The following is an 18,275-nucleotide window of genomic DNA, read 5'->3' as shown; positions in this document are numbered from 1 at the left end:
AGTGGGCTAGGTTCCCGGCCGAGAGCCTATGGAACTCTCGGGCACTGTAAATAACCTATTGGGAAGTGTGTGGGGGGGTTATGGGTGGCAGTTTCACGGGGAATATAAGCCGGCCTGCGAGCTGGCTAAAGTTGTCTTGTTCCTGATCTAATAAAGTACGGTAAGCTGAAATCACTCTCCGTCTGCGTACTTTTCACCAAGCAAGTTCTCCCTCCCTCCCTTCAGGGAGGAGCCCCAGCCAATGGAGGGGAAGAAAGACTTGTCTTTGTTTCCTGGTTGACTGAAGTAGTCTGGCCAGGAAGTAAACTCTGGATTGTTCAATTTCTCCCTTGGGAAGGGGAGGGGGAGGAGCCCCAGCCAGTGCATGGAACAGAGTCTGGCAAAACAAGCTATGATGCAGCAGCAGAACTGGAAGAAGAAGCAGAAGACAGCCAGTTCCACTGCAGGCCTGATAGAAGCCCCCTGGGGGCCTGATTCGGGCCATGGGCTACATATTGGACACCCCTGCTCCATGGCATTATACACCACTGAGGTCTTTCCCCTCCTGAAACCCTTCCCTCCCCAGGCTCTTCCCCCAAACCTCCAGGAATTTCTGAACCCTGAGCTGGCAGCCCTATCCGAGATGCATCTTTATGCTGTCTCTCAGAGAAGTAAATACTTTTGATCTGGCCCTAAGCATGGTAGGAAAACAGCGGACCAGTGTGCAGTTGATCATAAGAAATGGAAACCTTTCATGCAGTGATAAAAAGTTTTATTGTACATTCTGCAAGATAATGTTTCAGTGAAGGGTATCCTGCTAAATCACCAAAGAGTTGTAAAGCAACTGTATTCAATAAATTTAATTAAAATTCCTGCATAATGTTATTGCAAACCTTAGATACTTTCCAAAAGATTAAAATTCTAGTTGTGTAATGTCTACTGTGTGTCAAGATATAGATGTTGTTGTTTCAAAACATCATTGTTGGTCCTTTCTTGTAAAATAATATTGATTTTCTGCAATCACATCCAGGGTCTTTGCCTCCTGCCCTGATTTCCCCTATGCTTTTAGTGAACACTAAAGTGTTACTTCTGTTTCATGATTCTAGATGTCAGTTGAAATACCTTGAAAGGGAACTGACAGTCCTGGCCTCTTGTGTTACAATAAGTTACAATATGTCTTAGATTAATTATTGCTCATGGTCAATGATTGTGCAAAGGGAGCATGCTACTGAGTCAGCTATGTAGCCAATCTCCAGGTGGGACCTGGAGTTCTCCAGGAATTACAACTGATCTCAGCCCAGCTGTTAGGCTGAAATAGATGCAAGTCATTTCAGCAACCCCTCTGACTCCCCTCTCACTTCCCACTGCAAGCTCCATGAACCTCCAAAAACATGTGGAGGGTCCTGGATAGGGATGAGCATGAGTCTCAGTTTGCGAACCACAACCTGGCAATTTTTGTCATGAATTTAGGTTTGTGATGAGGTTCATACCCATCCCTAGTGGACTCTATGGCGGTAAGACTTGCTGAAGTCCCTCCCCAGGCTCCCTCCCCTCAAATCTCCAGGAATTTCCCAACTCAGAGTTGGAAACTCTGCTCTGAAAGGGAAGAGCTTATCTTGTTTCAGTCAGTGCTGAAAGGGAAGAACTCTTGTTTACAGGCTAAACAAGTTGAAAGAAGTTTCCTCATATAATCTAAGCAATATAAATATGCATTTCAATGATAATGTATGAAAATATATTGATCATGTTTTCTTTATGTCAGGTTGGTCTACATGGCCTCTCTTCTGTATCCATGATCTTTATTGGACTGATTCTAATTTGTAAGCAGCTTGAACTATAGTTGAATCATATCAAGCACAATCCCATGAAAACCAAAGATATTAAACCTTCTGGTATTCATCTTACCCTCAGTAAGGTGTGATAAGTTTCCTGTTGTCAGGCTCTCTGTGCATTTTGGAGTTTACAGCTCTCCTGTCATTGAGAGAGGAGGCTCCTCTCTCTCCCTCTCTTTGAAGTGTCTGGGGCTAGCCACCTTCGAGATGCCAAAAGTCCTGGCTTCTCAAATGTCTGTGCTCTTGTTTCCTTGCTACGTAAGGCTATGTGCCTATGGGGGGAAGGGGGGGGAGCTGAAGGTTAGTTCTGGTGGGCAAATGCCAAGGGTGATTTGATCCTGATCTTTAGTGCTTTTACTTGAATTCCCTATATCTGTAACCTTTGTGCGTTTAACTTCAGTTCTAACAATAGATGTGTCCAGGATGGTATCTATCAACTGTCTCAATAAAGTTAGCTTTCTACAAACTGGCTGGTGTTGAGAACTGATTTAACCACGAACCTGACACCTGTCCACTAAGTAACCAGAAAGACACAAACTTTGAACATGAAGGGAGTATAGGTGACTATATACCATGGCATGTTGCAAAAGGGCAGCAGGCATTGCTACCATGACCATGTTTACTGTTTCTAGAGCGCCGGTGCTATTGCTTTAAGGATTCTTGTGTAAACAGGTCCATGGCCACTCTGTGTAAACATAGTGTGTGCATATGGAATCTTTTCAGTAATCCTTGTGTGCTAAAGCAACAATACAAGTTGATGCTGAACAGCTGCAAATTCAAATAAGTGCTCAGGGACAGCATAGGCCGTAGTTGTGGGAACAGTTTGACAGAAATGGTATTTAGAGAGTGGCAAAATCTGCCTTTCCTCTTTGAAAATGTGCACATTTTTCAAAGTGTTTTAAAGAACAACTTTTCTACCTAATATTGTTCCTGACAAAAGTGATTTGACAGTTCTTAGAATCTGAAATACTATTACCACCATTCAAATATGGTGAGGGCCAATATACGTTAACTGCTCTACAAAGACCAAGATATAAGACATTCAAGCACAACAGATCCTTTCATGGGCTTTGACATAGTTTCCAAATTTATTAGTGCAGGTACAACAGCAGCCTTTGAAATAAAGCCTTAGGGGCTAAAAGGTCACCAAACTCCAGTTCTATTCTCCTTACTGTCAATGAAGGGAGAGTGAAAGGACAATAATCCACACCAAACAGACCCAGAGAATCCTCATACACACAAATCTCCAGACTAGGGGTGTGCAAAATCTCCCCCCCCCATGTTTGGGTATATTGGACTCCCAAAATATCAGTATATCCAGTATTATAATACTCTTGTAACTGTAACTGTACCCTTGTAACTGTAAACTTCTCTAAAGCACATTAATTTTTTAAATATTAAGGAGCCATAAGTCAACTCCTTGCCACAAGTGAGGACCATCTACTACACTTTACACACTGAAGAACATAACAGTACCTCCTCAGAGCAAATGGCCAGTCATTTCAGAGAGTAAGCCAAAGCGCTTGCTAAAAGGAAAGCAAACACAACCAGGGTTCCTAGTCAGCCTAACCTATAAGGTAAATCTTTTTTTTTTAAACCCCTGAGGGGGATTTTTTAAAATTGCATTTTCTATAAACTACAACTACAACGAAAGAATAGGGAGGGGAAAAACTATATCTATGGAGAAAGAAAAGAAAACCATTAATAACTAAAACCCCAAGTATAGGAGATCATTACAATCGCTTGTATCAGTATTAATCTAAAATGCTTAAGTTACATAGAACATGGTCATACATGCTAACATATTATCTTTTTAGCCATTCTTTTAATCATTTTAAGAACATTCCCAGAGCATCGTCAAAAATAGATGTTTTTAGGCACAATTCAGAGTCCTTCAGCCTTTATTTATCTTTATCCTTTCTTATCCTCAATTGGTATTGTCGTTTGGGGGTGGCTGCCCCTTTTTCAGAAGCAGAGTCCTCTCTGGAAGTCACAGAGTCCTTTCCGTCACTGAATATGCTATCATCTTTGTTGTGTATGTAATGTAATGTATGAAGGTATTGAGCTTGAGTCTACAAGGGTATTGTAAACTGACCTATCAGAACAAAGGGGGTTCTGGAAGGAAGCAAAGTGATTGGTCTTTATGTACAGTTTATGATTGGTTATTATCTGACATGTGGGTGTGGCTTGCCAAGCCCAGACTGTTTAAAAAGGAGCCTGTTGCTCCATAGTTTGTCTCGTTCTGGTTCTTCTGACTTCGTGTTCAAATAAAGCTGTTATCACTGTTCACCTGCTGCCTCGAGTCTCGTATCTAACAGTCTTCCTCCCCAGCATCCTCTCCCAGCTCTACCAGTTGCCGTCTCAGGAACTCTTGCACTTTAAAAACGGAGTCAATCTTTTATTTTTTATCCTGTAATTTGAAGGTGACGCCCTCGGGGGTCAACCATCTGTAGGCAATGCTGTTCGTTTGCAAAAACAATATTAAGTCTTTATACTTCTTCCTCTTCTTCCTTATTTCAAATGGGATATCTTTTAGAATTCTGATGGTAATCCTCCCATTTTTAGAGGTGATCCTGTAGTTGCTTTCAAGATTAAGTCCCTCACACGTCTTTTCGAGAATCTAACCACAATTTCTCCAGGCAGATTATTTTTCTTGATGTAGACGGAGTAGGTTCTTTAAATCACATCCATTTTGCTTACAAGATATTCTGCTTTTAAATCTGTAACTGGAGCTAATGCTTCACTCAGAAGTTGTTTTGGATTCTCGTCTTTCACCTCAGGGACCCCTTGGAATCAGAGGACTAGGTTGGCTTTCTCCATTTGCAGCTGCAAAACTTGAAGGTCATCTGAGGCTTTTTTCCAGCATTTGAATCTTTTCCTTATAGTCTTATCATCTCTTTCCTTCATATTCTCAGCTGTTTGCTCGATCTTTTTTGTGGTTTCAGCCAGTTGGAGCTGCTGATCTGCAAGGTTCTTGTTTAAGATTGTCAGCTGCTGATTGACGTTTGTCATCTGGTCCAGTAGAGGGCACATGGTGTTTGGAAAGCTCGGTAGAATCTTCCATCCAGGGACTTTCGCTCCCCAATAGTTTCAATTTTGCTTGCCTTTCTTTCTCCGTTCCCCCCCCCCAACCGATTGTGGATTATTTACTTTTAGTTGAACTTGCTAAAGTCTCTGAAATTCGCCCAAGCGCTTTTCTATGCTCTGGTAAATCTCTCAAAACTTATTTCAACGTTTATGCTTCAGCCCCCACTCGGGGAATCACTGCTTTAGTTACACATATGGGAGGGGCCCCTCCCCTGCTCGCTCGTCTCGCCATTCCCAGGGGGCTTTCTTTTAGATTTTCGGCATTTCAATTTCACTTGACTTACAGTTCATTGTTGGTCCGTAGACCTCGCCTGATCACATTTAAATCACCCGATCTCCTACATTTGTCCCAGCCGGCGGCTCTGTTTCCATGCAGACTCAGCAGCGGCAGGACCGTCGGGGCAGGAGAGCGCCTCAATTCACCAGCATCACGCTGGCGAAGGGGCCACCCTTCCAAAGCCCCATGGCAAGGAGCCTTTCGCACAGGCTCTTGGGGGGTGGTGACGAACAATCACACCCCTCCTTACCACTGGTGCGCAGATCGCCTCCCAGAGGTCCGGGAAAGGCATCTGCTAGAGTGTCACCATTGACTGGAAGTCTATCAGGTAAATTCTTATCCATGTTCAGCTAGATTCAGCTTGGGGAAGTCAAATCCACAAACCATCTCTTCTAAAGGGAAACATGGCGGCTGCTATGTGGGTGGGTGGGAAATAGCAAACATATCAGGTCCACAGAACCTATTTGATGGTTTTTTCAGTATTATGGGGCCAAATTTGCAAGATAAATATATATTTGACAGCAGGCACTTTCATTTGACAGCAACTGTAAGTCTTGCCTCTATTAAACAACTTGTCTCATTTTTACAGTGTGGAATAAGATTTTTCATTAGTTTTTTGCTTTGTTGTAGCATCTTGTCCTTAATGTATAAACACTGGCTCATCAATTAGACTTACTGACCTTTAGAACAGATCTGTTGTGCAAGCATAAATAGCAATTGAAACTTTGTGGGCTAAAAGCCAAGCGCAGCAGGATGGGAGATGATCCACAAAGGCAATTGGGTCTGAGCTTGGATTAACCTAGAGGACTGTAACACAATTCTCACACACCGTCTATATGAGTAGGAGGTGGATGGCTTGAATCCTTGGAAATAAATTTTGTTAAGCTCACTAGGGCATACCTCCAAGTAAGTGGTTCGAAAGTTACAGCCTGAAGCTGTGAAGAAGAGCTTTAAGTAGTTCTTGTGGCTGCAAAAGTTATGTTGTATGATAATTAACACCCTTAAAAGGTGCTGCAAAGATGCAGAGGGCAACAGAACAACAGAAAATGCTGGTGGAATGTCAAAATCTTCTGAGGGAGAATCTGCCTCCTTTGGAGAGGGGAAGTTGTGTGGTTGTTTTTGCTTGGACTTCTGCCTCTCCTTTAGCATTTAATGGTAGGGTTGCCAGATCCCTGTGGGCCACTAGGGGAGGGGGAATGAATGCCAGATCCAGCTTGGGAAATTTCTGGATATTTGGGGGTGGAGTCTGGGGAGGACAGGGACCTCAGTGCGGTAGAATGCCATAGAGCCTTCCCTCCAAAGAATCCATTTTCTCCAGGGAAACTGATCTTTGTAGTATGGAGATGAGCAATAATTCTGGGGGGATCCCTATTTGATGGTCTTCTCTTCACCCTTCTCTTACTCCACTATTAAATTACTGTGGGAATACCCATAGTGAGTATAGACAGTGAAGAAAAATGAGTGTGTAGAAATACCAAAGTCAAGTTGAATATTAGAAATGCATGTAATGTAGTATTTAGTTTGAATGGATACAGTGAAGGAAATTGAACTGTATGGGTTTCTATTGACATCTGCTTCTGACAAAGATCAGTGTTGGGAGATACTTGTGTTGCATTTTGTTAGGTATTTTAGTAAAGGATATCTAGTTTGAGGTAAATGTATTTCAATGACGAAAACAGCAAGTTATCTAACATTTAGCACTGATCAGATAAGAAATGTGGTTCAGAACATAATGAGATATATTTGCTATTATTCTATTCAATGATTGCTCTGCCTGAGAGTTACTGACTCTGATTAGGTTGTAAAGTCTAATGAAAGATTTATAATCAGGAAAAGTGATGCACATCTGAAACCCCCCACAAATAAATGAATTGGGGTGGAGGAAGACAAATAAAAACAACTTATATTAAAAGAGCAAACATCTGGCAGAGACATCAACAACTTACTCTTCAATGCTATGCAGAGTTACACCAGTCCATCAAAATCAATGGGCTTAGACTGGTGTAACTAAGCATAGGATTGTTCATGTCTTATTTGACTCCTTTTAGTTCTAAAAACAATGATTCAATGTTTAATATATTGTGTTATGAACATATGCAAAACAATAATCTAAATCTATACAGCTATCGTTAATATGAAAAGAGCTTTTTAATGATATAATGGGAAAGTCCTTTCTTGGCACTGAATCTGAGTTTAGAGGTGGGGGGGCTAATTAGTAGACTGTGCTCTTTCTGAAATACTGTCCTGTACAAAGCAAAAGAAATTCCTCTGCATTAAAAAAGAAAGAAACTTGTGAGCTTTTATTAAAGAAAAATCATTATAATTATATAACATCATTTACTTGGATTCCTTTCAAGGATTCCACTTCATTGTAAGTACTGGAATAGAAGTGTGGTTTACCACTTGCAATTAATTTGAGATAGCCATAAAGTGTTTCAGCAGTAGGAGACTCTTTCAAGACCTTTGCTTCTATTCTGAACATTTATCTGATCCTAGGATTAATCCAGCCCATCAATTGTATAATATGTGTAATGAGGGCCTACTCGAGTTGCTCCTTTGACCTCATGGTCACTGTGATTTTAAAGTTCTCTGGACTTTAGGTGCATTGCCATAGGTTGAAGGGATCACAAAAAAACCCCACATTGCATGCTGTACTCAAGATGGACTGATTTGGGGTTTTTTATCACAACTATGCAAACATTTCTTGAGTGCCAAGAGTTGATGAGTTCAGCAAATGCTGTTATGTCAACCAAGGCTGGGGTGAAATATCAGGTATCGTGGGAGAAAAGGGTCGTATGAGCAGGGTCCAGGTTGCTGAAGGCAAGTAATTGCTGACAAGGTCAGGTAGGCTTACCTGTGGGATCTCTCGCTGCCAGTGGCTGCTTCTCTGCTGCCACTCAGGTGGGTGGGGATGACTAGAAACAGGATGAAAGTCAGCAGCGTCCTGATGCACTCATGCCATTTCCTTGCATCTGGAAGTGGTTAAACCATAGAGTTTTGCCCAAATGCCAGAGCATTCTGACATGCTGACTTCACTTCTTGGTGCATGGAGAGTTATGCCAGAGTGCCACTGGCAATGTGATTATGTAGCTGGTGAGGGCCTCCACTGCTGATTGCCAGGTCCCACCTGGCAACCCTAAAACATGTATGCTCAATTACATATGAATATATGCTCAATTACCAAGAAAAATGCACCATCATACCCTTGTCTATCTTCACTGCTAGCACTTTAATATCATATTGTTTTTAATGAACTGCTTTTAGATGTTTTATGGTAATTTGATTGTTATTTGTATATTTACCCTGTGTAAGCCGCCCTGAGCCTGCCTTGGTGGGAGGGCGGGGTATAAATTGGAAAAATAAATATATAAATAAATAATTCCTGATATATGTAGAAACCCCTTAATTTTCAGTATTAGTTACAACAGGTGGGTGATAGAGGTGTGGTTGATAGAGGGGTTCATGTTTATTGAATGCCCCCCCCCAAAAAAAACACCCAGGTATTTTCTGATATTTCTGAATCCCAATACTGGTATGGTATTCGAAGTTGGGATTTTTCAGAAATCCCAATTTTTTTGGTTCCGTTATACTCTATGGGGACCATTATAGTCAATGGTCCCCACAGGGTATAATGGAGAATTGATGTGGGGGTATCTGGGAGCTTGGGGGAGCTGTTGTTTGAGGTAGAAGCACTAAGTACCTGTCCTCAAACACCCCCCCCCAGTTTCAAAAAGATTGGACCAGATGGTCCAATTCTATGGGCCCCCAAAGAAGGTGCCCCCATCCTCCATTGGTTTCATTGGGGGGGAAGGCTTTAAAGGGATTGCAGTCCCTTTAAATATCTTCAGCAAGCTTCAAGTGAACTCTGAAGGCATTTAAAAGGCTTGCAGTGACTTTAAGCACCTTCCCCAAGTGACGAGTTCACCTGGAAAGCATTTAAAGGGACTGTGATCTCTTTAAACACCCATTAACTTTGGCTATCTGGCGGTCCCAAAAAATCCCAAAGATTTTTGGAGATTGGCTATTTTGGATAGCTGGAAAAAAAATTCAGCTCGGATATAGCCACATGCATACCTCTAGTGTGTGATGGAAAGTGTGGTCATGTTGCAGCCAAGTTATGGCAACCATGTAGGGTTTTCAAGGCAAGAGACATTCAGAGATGCCATTGTCTGACTCTGCATAGTGACCCTGGACTTCTTGGTGGTCTCCTATCCAGGCACTAACCAGGTCCGACCCTGCTTAGCTTCTGAGATAGGGCTGGCCTGGGTCATCCTGGTCAGGGTGGTCACTTTATTAAATGACTCTAAGAAGATCATGCCACAAGGCATAGAATAGGCAGCAATAATAATAATAATAATAATAATAATAATAATAATAATAATAATAATAATAATAATAATAATAATAATAATAATAATAGCAGCAGCAGCAGCTTTCTTTGGCAAACATTTTAAACTTTTTTCAGAAAATACTCTGGAAGAGACCTATTTACTCCTGAATATTCTAAGAACTGCAGAGGTCCCAGGGGATGTAGTTTATTGTGTGGAGCTAGAAACATGAGCCTAGTTGTGGTTTTGGCCCCAGAGTGGAGAACAATTTGAAGGCAATTGCTTTTGGTTACTAGGGAGATACTGTACTGGAGAAAAGCATTGTAATTTTATTACCCATAGCAGCCTTTTTAAATATTAGAACACAAGCTGTTGCTACTCCATTTCATATTTGCTTCAAATTACATATCTTATATTTCACATTAACTTAATCCAGGTAGATTTTATCCTCTTAAGATCTGCTAAAGTCTCAAAAATGTCTAGTGGGCCAAGAACAAAGCTGACATGAGTTTTTCAATCTGAAGCAAGAAGCTGTCAGTGAAATGTGCAGATGGGCTACCTGTACTATTCTCCAGTCACCTATGAAAGACAAGAAGACAGCTCTAGTGAACTATAAGACATCAGGCATACTTCGCAGATCTCAAAGCCTCTCTTAGAGGTGATGGGAGTTGATTATTATGGAACATTAGGGCAGTAAACTGCAGCAGCTATAAGTGAGATAGCTCGGATCCAGAATTTTAGATACGTCTGAAGAACACAATCCAAGTTGTTATGCAATAGCCTATTACTAATGTTTGCATGGATGGTTTTGTATTTGTGGTTTTTATTTGAGGTCAAAAATAGCCAAGGAAGTAAATTACTAGGTTCACTAACCATGCAAAATTGTTATGATCAGTGTTTATGGGCAAGTAAATAATAAGATGGTAAGTAGTACATTTAGTCCCTAGTTTTCAGTTCAGACCCATAAAATTCTGTATTGCTGGCAATCTTATTGGCATTTAACAAGAATGAGAGGTAGTTGCAATTAAGTCACACAGACCTTTCTAAACTATGAGTTGGATCAAATGAATCTGTTCCACTCATGACAGAGTCTTCTGCTGGTGGAAGTGCTATGTTCTGCTAGAGGAAGTCTCATTACACCACAAGAAGGTTGTACCATCAGTAGAATGGATTCATTGGTTCTAACCCTATGGAAGTAGAATGAAAATAAAACTGTCTTCTGTTGGTGCTATACTGATAACTGCCTAAAAGTTTTCAACAAACACGGACTACATACTAAATGCTACAGTCTTTGATCTCCTGTGGTACCCTAGTTCAATAGAGTATTTTGATCTACATCATACAAGAAATGTACATTGACCCTCAGAGGGTAGTGAACCAACAGTTTTGCATGTGTGGATCTGCTGCCCCTAGTGTAGACACAAGATGCTAGTAGACATGTATTTATGCATATGGAAGACAGACAGCATTCAGCAGCCCAGATTGCCCTGGGAAGTTCTCCTCCAGACAAGATAACACTAGTTTCCCATCAAGGAAGTGTGTGGGGGACAACCCCCCCCCCCAACTGCTTTCTTGATGGGAAAGTAGAGGGTTATCTTCTCTCCTCCTGCTGGTCACAGCTTAAGCATCCAGGGAAAGAAGCGGGGGGGAAGTAGGTCTGATCCACAAGCCCAATTGTCACAAATGTCTAGATAAGGGTACCAACAGGGGTCACTGTTTAACCAGCACTGGATAAGCATTGGCACATAACTTTATTATGTGCACAATGTCCTGACTTCTTTTCTTTAAGTGCTTTTCTTTTATTTATATGACTCTTATTTGAAGTTACTATGGCAACCTGTCACCATCTGGTGTAAAGTATGATGAGATTTTTAGTTGCTAGGTGCTGAAGTTTGTCATGCCTTTTTGTGGAGCACTTTTGTATTCTTTCTCTCCGTTATGTATCAAATACCTGAGGATTAAGGACATATAAATTTGGCCATTCATTCTTATAGTTTAGAAAGTCACATTCACGCTGTGAAGATGTCACTTGTTATATTATTACATTTAAATCTCTATACTATGTTATTTTTCTTTCACTTACACTTTACAGTGTCATTATTAAGGTCAGTGAATTCTTTATTAGTAAGCTGCAAATGTTTGATCAATCGTTTTATCTTAATTTTAATGCTGCCAGGGGTTTCCTTTGACACCTTCTTTAATCTTTATGTTGTGTGAACAGAAATAAGTTTTGTAGTCTCCACCTTTCATTTTTTACTTCAGGTGGCGATATTTCATTAAAAAACATAACCAATTTGGATAATGGACATTTGTTTGCTTAGAGTTTATAGTCTGAATCAGATGGTGCACCGTTGCTGTACATGCAGGGATTAAATTTATACACGTTATTGATTGCATATATTGGTAATAGCACAATGTCTTCCAAACGGACTCCTTCCTCTTCACATTCTGTTAAGTACTCTCTCATCATTCAAGTGTTTGCTGTGATTACACTTTATTTTTACACACATTTGACCTAGATTCAATCATGCATATCGGTGCAGTGATTCATTAGGCACATTTTAACAAGGCTAAGCACAGCAGAAATGACATGTCAAGATTCCACTTGAACAACTTTTATCTCCTTTGCTGCTAGTTTTCTATATATTTGTTCCGTGGTGTAAAAAGTCTCAGTCTTTTCTTAGTAAGTGACTTCGGGGGGTGGGGAGCAGTGCACCTCAACATTGTTTAATTGCTGTGTTTGTAGTAAGTGCCTTATGCTTCAGCCCAGGCTATAAGAAATAAAGAGAAATTGGGGGGAAAGGCAGAAATTGGTGGGGGGGAGGACTAATGAAATGCCCCCCCCCCAGCAACCAATAACACTATCTTGAATTCACTGTTCTTGTACAATATAGATTCAGGTTCATCCCTAGTTTGCCGCCTGATTATGCAGTTATGAAGTATGCTCAATAAAAGATCTTTTTTTGGGGGGGGCAGAATCAGAGGGTTTTGTTAACATGGAAGCAAGTCCATCTGCTTTGACATCTCTGTTCATACAGTTGCTAGATTGGCAGATATTAGGGGTGCATTTCAAAATGGTAGTAATACGAATACTTCATGACAACCAAGAGTATGCTGATTAGAAAGTTTAGTCAATGTGTAGCTTCAGAATATTACACAGCAAACCTAGTACTGTCTGGTTCCTCTCCTCAGCACCCATTGATCAGTGACTCAAATCGGAGAGCAGGACCATAATTTTAGCTTCCTGGCAGCAGAAATGGGTTTCATGAACCAAAGCGTGTCATCTGTTAGTTCACACTGATCCCATTTGTGCTCGATAAGTCTATGCAGATATGTTGGGCTCCAATGCTGGGTACAGCTAGCTGGATTTTTTAAAAGTTGACTTTAATACATAACTGGCATCTGTCAAATAATTTTGGATCAGTACAAAGAGAGCCTCTCATTCCTTAAGGAATTATTGAAAATCATTTGGGGGGATGGGAGAGCCAAGAACATTCTTTGTAAAATCTTTCAGATATTATTAAAGACATCAGGATTACAAGGCATGTGGAACCTTTTTCCCATTTACAGCAGCAATGCTTTCAGAATTAAAATTAGGACATCTGGATCACAAAGCTAGTCTCCGCAACACAATTATAGCTCCAGGTTTTGGATGAGCAGTTTAGATTCTCGCATATACATATGCACTCTGGAACATTTTGCCCCTGAAAGTAAACTACTATAACAAGGGGAGGGGGGAAAATAAGCATTTTCTATTGGGAAGAGAATCAGTAAGAAAAGCCAACAAAAATCCTTACCTGAAAGATCTGGGATTACCTGCTGGAAATATTTCCTTTTAGTCTCCCACAGACAGTCAAAGCTCTGACTAGCACCAACGTTACTCCAAAAGCAGGAATAAGTAGTCATTTATGGTGTAATTTTCACTGTTTATATGCCAGAAGTGTGCTGGGTCTGCTCACGTAGGGATAAATAAAAAAAGCAGCACCAACTGAACAGAAGCTACCATACGAAAGTAAAAAAGACCTCTAGTGGCAGCAACCTGAAGTTAAAGAGGTTTCTTTGCTTGCTTTAAGTGGTAGACAAAATGGTTGGGAAAGTCAAACCGCAGATCATTTACAGAGATGCATGACCTTGCTGTATTTGTCATGACAAACAAATCACAGGGTGAAATCTAATTTTGCAGGCCAATTGTAAACGAACTTCTGACCAGAAGACTGGGGAACCGTTGGAAGGACAAGTAAACTGATCTAATAAGTGTAGCATCAAGCTGATGTGATTGATGGGTACCCCTTCCTTGATTTCCGTGGGTGTTATTTCTCAGCAGAAAGTCCAAATCACTAGCAAGCTAGTCTTTAAAAACAACAACTATTGTTGGAGTTCTGGTGCCAACAAACTTTCACCATTAAAAAAATCCTGAGCATGAAGAAACTTTGAAGTTTCCTTTAATGTTTTCTAACAACTCTAAAACACATTATTTGTAATGTGAAAAACTTTTATTTCCATTAAAGTAACTTGTAAATTGTATGCCTAGGATTACATTAAGGGAGGGTCTTAGTTTATTTTTTTCAACACACATGGCTTGTTTTGACATATTGGAAATAAAACTTGTGAAGTGTAAGAGTTGTCCAAAAAAAAAGTAAATTCAGCAGGTAACTGATGGGCTTTGACAGCTATGGTTTTCCCCTCTGTGACATCATATTTAAATATGACTTAACAAGGATATAGTCTTCCTTCATGGTTTCCTACCTAGCCAGTTTTAATAAAACCAGGCTTTTGATTTCAGTTAACGTTGGGCTACCCCAACGTCACCTCAGTGTAAGATATTTTAATTTAAAAGAAATTTAAATTATGCAAATAGGTATTTTGTCCCTCCTGTAGTTGAACTATTCTTTATGAATATTGTAGGATCTTTCAGAAGATCTCAAAGGAAATATTTCCCTTTCCTATAATTGCACTGCAAAACTTTTCAAGAACTTGCATCTATTTCAAGAATTTTAAAATCATGTTAAAGTTGACTGTATTGGATGGCATGAACCTGTGTCTGGAGCAAAACACTGTCACTTTTCAGCAAGAGTAGTCATTTTGAACGGTGCTGACTTTTTTTTAATAAATTGCAATTTGTGCAGTATAATCAGAAGTACTTCTTTCCTTTATTGCCATCAGATTCTTGGCACATGTTATTTTTGCATGTCTAACTTCCCAGCCATTCTAAGTGTAATTTGGTGCTGCTGAAGATAAATGGGTTCTTCTGTTTCCAAAAATCACTCAACTCGATGTGCATGTCAATATTGTTAATTTCTCTCTCTTCCAGAGTCACTTTGTGGCCTGCATGACAGCTATCTTGAACCAAATGAGTGACCAACATTACTCCTCTTACATCGAAACGTTTCTGACAAGCTCAGAACTAGTGGTAAGTGGTCATGGAAATGGACACCAGCAGAATTTCCTCCCACATTGTGAACTTCCCATCCTCACCTGTTTCCCTCCAAAGACCCAAAAACTTACAAACATCAGTTGTTGATGCAAGGGAAAATAAAAATGAAACTGCTCTATTTAGACCATGAAGTTTTTTCGTGATTGGTAAAAACATGACTTCTTGTCCTACATGGTTCCTCTTCCCCTCACATGTATAGCATGGCTGATGCCTTCTTGGTTTCAGAAGCCTCCAGTCTAACTCCAGTTTCTTCTTACATTTAAATTTGGATGTCTAAACAAATTAGAGTTTGTTTCTTCCTCTCAAACTTAGATTCTGCCTGGTAGTAAGATGGGGAAACTCAAGGAAATTAAACATAAACACACTAACAAATATGGTACTTAAGACTCGAGTTTAGAAACATGGAACCATTTGTGTTAAGTTGACCAATATAGTCTATTTTCATCATGTACTTATGGAACAAACACTGTCAAAAATGACCAAGGTCTCTTTATGCTACGATAATATATGGGCATTTGACAATGGGATAAAAAGCCCCTGTAGTGTGTCATGATAACAGAACATACCTATTTCTTAAAACATAAAATTGGAGAGGAGGGGGATGCATCATATAGATTTCTTTCTTGATTTATCAAGCCATCTTTAGAGTTCCTGCTGGATTTTGCCATAACTTAGACTTTGAAAAACTGGAATGCACTGATTAGTCTTTTCTGTCATGGTGGAAAATGGATGGTTTACACAAATGCCTTATCATCGCCCTGACCTGGATAGCCCAGGCAAGCTTGATCTCATCAGATCTTGGAAGCTAAGCAAGGCTGACCCTTGCAAAGGAGACCTCTAAGGAATACCAGGGCTGGAACTCAAAGGCCACCAATAGTAAGCCACCTTTCTGAAATGTCCAAGCCACGCTAGGGGTCACCAGAAGTCAACCATGACTTCCAGGCGCACACACACACAAACACACAAAACAACAACAACCAATGGCCTTACCATCGGGGTGGCAATTTAGGTATAGTAGTGGGAAATCTGTGGAGGGCCTGAAAACATGTTGCTTCCCTGGCAACAGCAGCAAATGGCATGGGAATGGATGGAAATGGTGTCCACATGTCCAGTCTCTGCACATTGCTGCCACCCTGTTCCCCTTTCTCTCTGCCATGTCTCTGTAAAAACACAGACATGGCAAAACATATGCTGGCCCACGTGGTCCAGCAGCCTCCCCTTTCCAACTGAGCCATGCTGTAGAGTTTACAGCATAACTCAGCTGGGGAAACTAACAAGGCTTTTAAAGGGGGGGGGGGATGTAGGGAAGGAAAGGTTGAGTTTAGCTCTGCTGTCTTAAAGATAGCTCTTAGTTCTGCCCTTCTCCTTATATTGGCTGCTGGTAGAGAATCCACGTAGCTCCCCCACAGTTTCTCCTTTGAATCAGAATAAAGGTGGGTTCCTTTGATCCAGTTTAAGGGGCAAATCCTCAGAAGTCATGCTCAGAATGAGCAAGATATCATGGGGAAGTTTCCATTTAAATTGCATGCAGCGAAAAATCCCCAGTGGAATCCCCTCTATAGCAATAGACTATATTCCAGTGAAGAGAGCTAGAAAAATTTCCAATACTATATTTTTCCATGGAATATTGTCTACCCCACAAATGTAAATCTAGTCTGTTTGTCTACAGTTGCCTGGGCTGCTGTGCTGCAAATGAGTCATGTTAGATAGGCTAAGGTTGCGTTCATATGCGCCAGAAAAAAAGGTGGGAGGGAGTGAGGCTATTTCCTCCGGAGGGATTTGACCTGCAGTTGCACGATCACACCTCTCTTTGAAGCTGCGGGTGCAGTCCATCAGTGTGTGATCAGACGCAACTGCGGGTGAGTCGGGGGGGGGGGTTTGTGCCATTTCCCCCCCATGTGCTTAAACGAGGGATCGATGAATCACACCTCCACACCGAGGGCTCCCTAAGGAGTTTGTGATGATGTGCATACTGCAAAGGGGGAAAAAACAATGGCACGGAGTCAGGATAGCCTGATCAGACCATCCCAACTCCATGAGAGTGCACTGGAGCGATCAGACACGGGAAAGTCTGTCCGTGGCCCGTTGCAACCCGTTCATTACCGGATTTTCCCCGGTTTCTTTTAATTCTGCTTCTGCAGCAGAGCAGAATGGGTTGCTGACGGCTGCAGGGCACTTCCCAGAAGTTGTTGTCTGATCATGCCCTTTAAATCCGGCCAGCACTCGCACCTATGTCAGGTCTAATTGTGTGTATGACCGCAGCCTAAATGTGGGATGTGGAGCATGGACAAACCCCAGTGCTTGTATGTGATCCAGGCTTGTACATGGGGTATTTGCCTTATTTGCTAACAATGTTTAAATATTAAAATTATTTATTTAAATTTGAATCATAAAAACTTCCAATAAATGTTCTAATTCAAATTTTCCTGGAAAACCCACATCACTGCTTTATTTAAATTTATGTTAGTTAAATTTAGGTTAATTAAGAGGAAGCCATTTTAATTGTGACACTAATTTTGATTTGTATTCAGTGCCCTTACACTATGGCAATTTCTACACAAAAGTGAACTTCTGAGGGGCAGAATATTGGTACTGATTCTTTTACTTCTGTTTTATTACGTCAGGTCTTTGGACATCCAGGGTTCTTGATGGCTACATTTAGTTTGAGAATGTGGGTGCATTTCTGTTAAACATGAAACAATGCAAATTTACCATGATGTTATTGCCTTTTAGGACTTTTTGATGGAAACATTCATAATGTTTAAAGACCTTATTGGAAAAAATGTCTACCCCTTGGACTGGATGGCCATGAGCATTGTGCAGAACAGGTAATCAGAACCCTCCAGGCCAAACACAGGGTGATTCCACATGAGGGACTTGCCTCTCGTTCTCTGTGGGCTGAATGGTGCTGGGTCTGATAATGGGTTCCACATTATTGCATCCGCTGTGCGGCCAGCTGGCTCCTGTTTTGGGTCAGGAATTCCACATTTGTCTGTGTTTTAGCCACTCCCCCATGCTCTTAACTGCATTGCCCCCTCCCCTCCCCATTTTTCCTCCCTTTTTTTTAAAGTGCATGCTTGGTTATCTTACAACATAACAGCATAACCAATAGGCAAGAGTGCTCCCCCAAACCTAATAGAGAATTGCTAACACATCACAGACATGTATGGGAGAATGCATGGTGATTGGTTGTCAGAGTTGTTGCTGCTGTTTGAACCAAAATTTAAAACCCTAGCCCACCAAGGAATGTCCTATTACTGTGCCATCTCTGATACTACATGTGTGGCCATGATGGATCCCAGGTGAATGAGAACTCTTGGATCCATCTTTTCCCTGTT

At 41.0% G+C, this 18,275-nt stretch overlaps 1 protein-coding gene across 1 annotated transcript in view; it reads left to right on the top strand.

Annotated features, from left to right (window-relative positions):
* DOCK2 (dedicator of cytokinesis 2) overlaps nucleotides 1-18,275 on the top strand; it is a 556,464-nt gene that overhangs the window by 359,518 nt on the left and 178,671 nt on the right. The window contains exons 28-29 of the mRNA XM_015429463.1: nucleotides 14,815-14,913; nucleotides 17,671-17,765. Of these exons, the coding sequence (XP_015284949.1) occupies nucleotides 14,815-14,913; nucleotides 17,671-17,765 (194 nt within the window). The remainder of the gene's footprint in view (nucleotides 1-14,814; nucleotides 14,914-17,670; nucleotides 17,766-18,275) is intronic.

Source organism: Gekko japonicus, unplaced genomic scaffold (assembly GCF_001447785.1).
Source record: "Gekko japonicus isolate JY-2015 unplaced genomic scaffold, Gekko_japonicus_V1.1 scaffold212, whole genome shotgun sequence".
Lineage (NCBI taxonomy): Eukaryota > Metazoa > Chordata > Lepidosauria > Squamata > Gekkonidae > Gekko > Gekko japonicus.
This window is presented reverse-complemented; position numbering and strand designations above follow the sequence as displayed.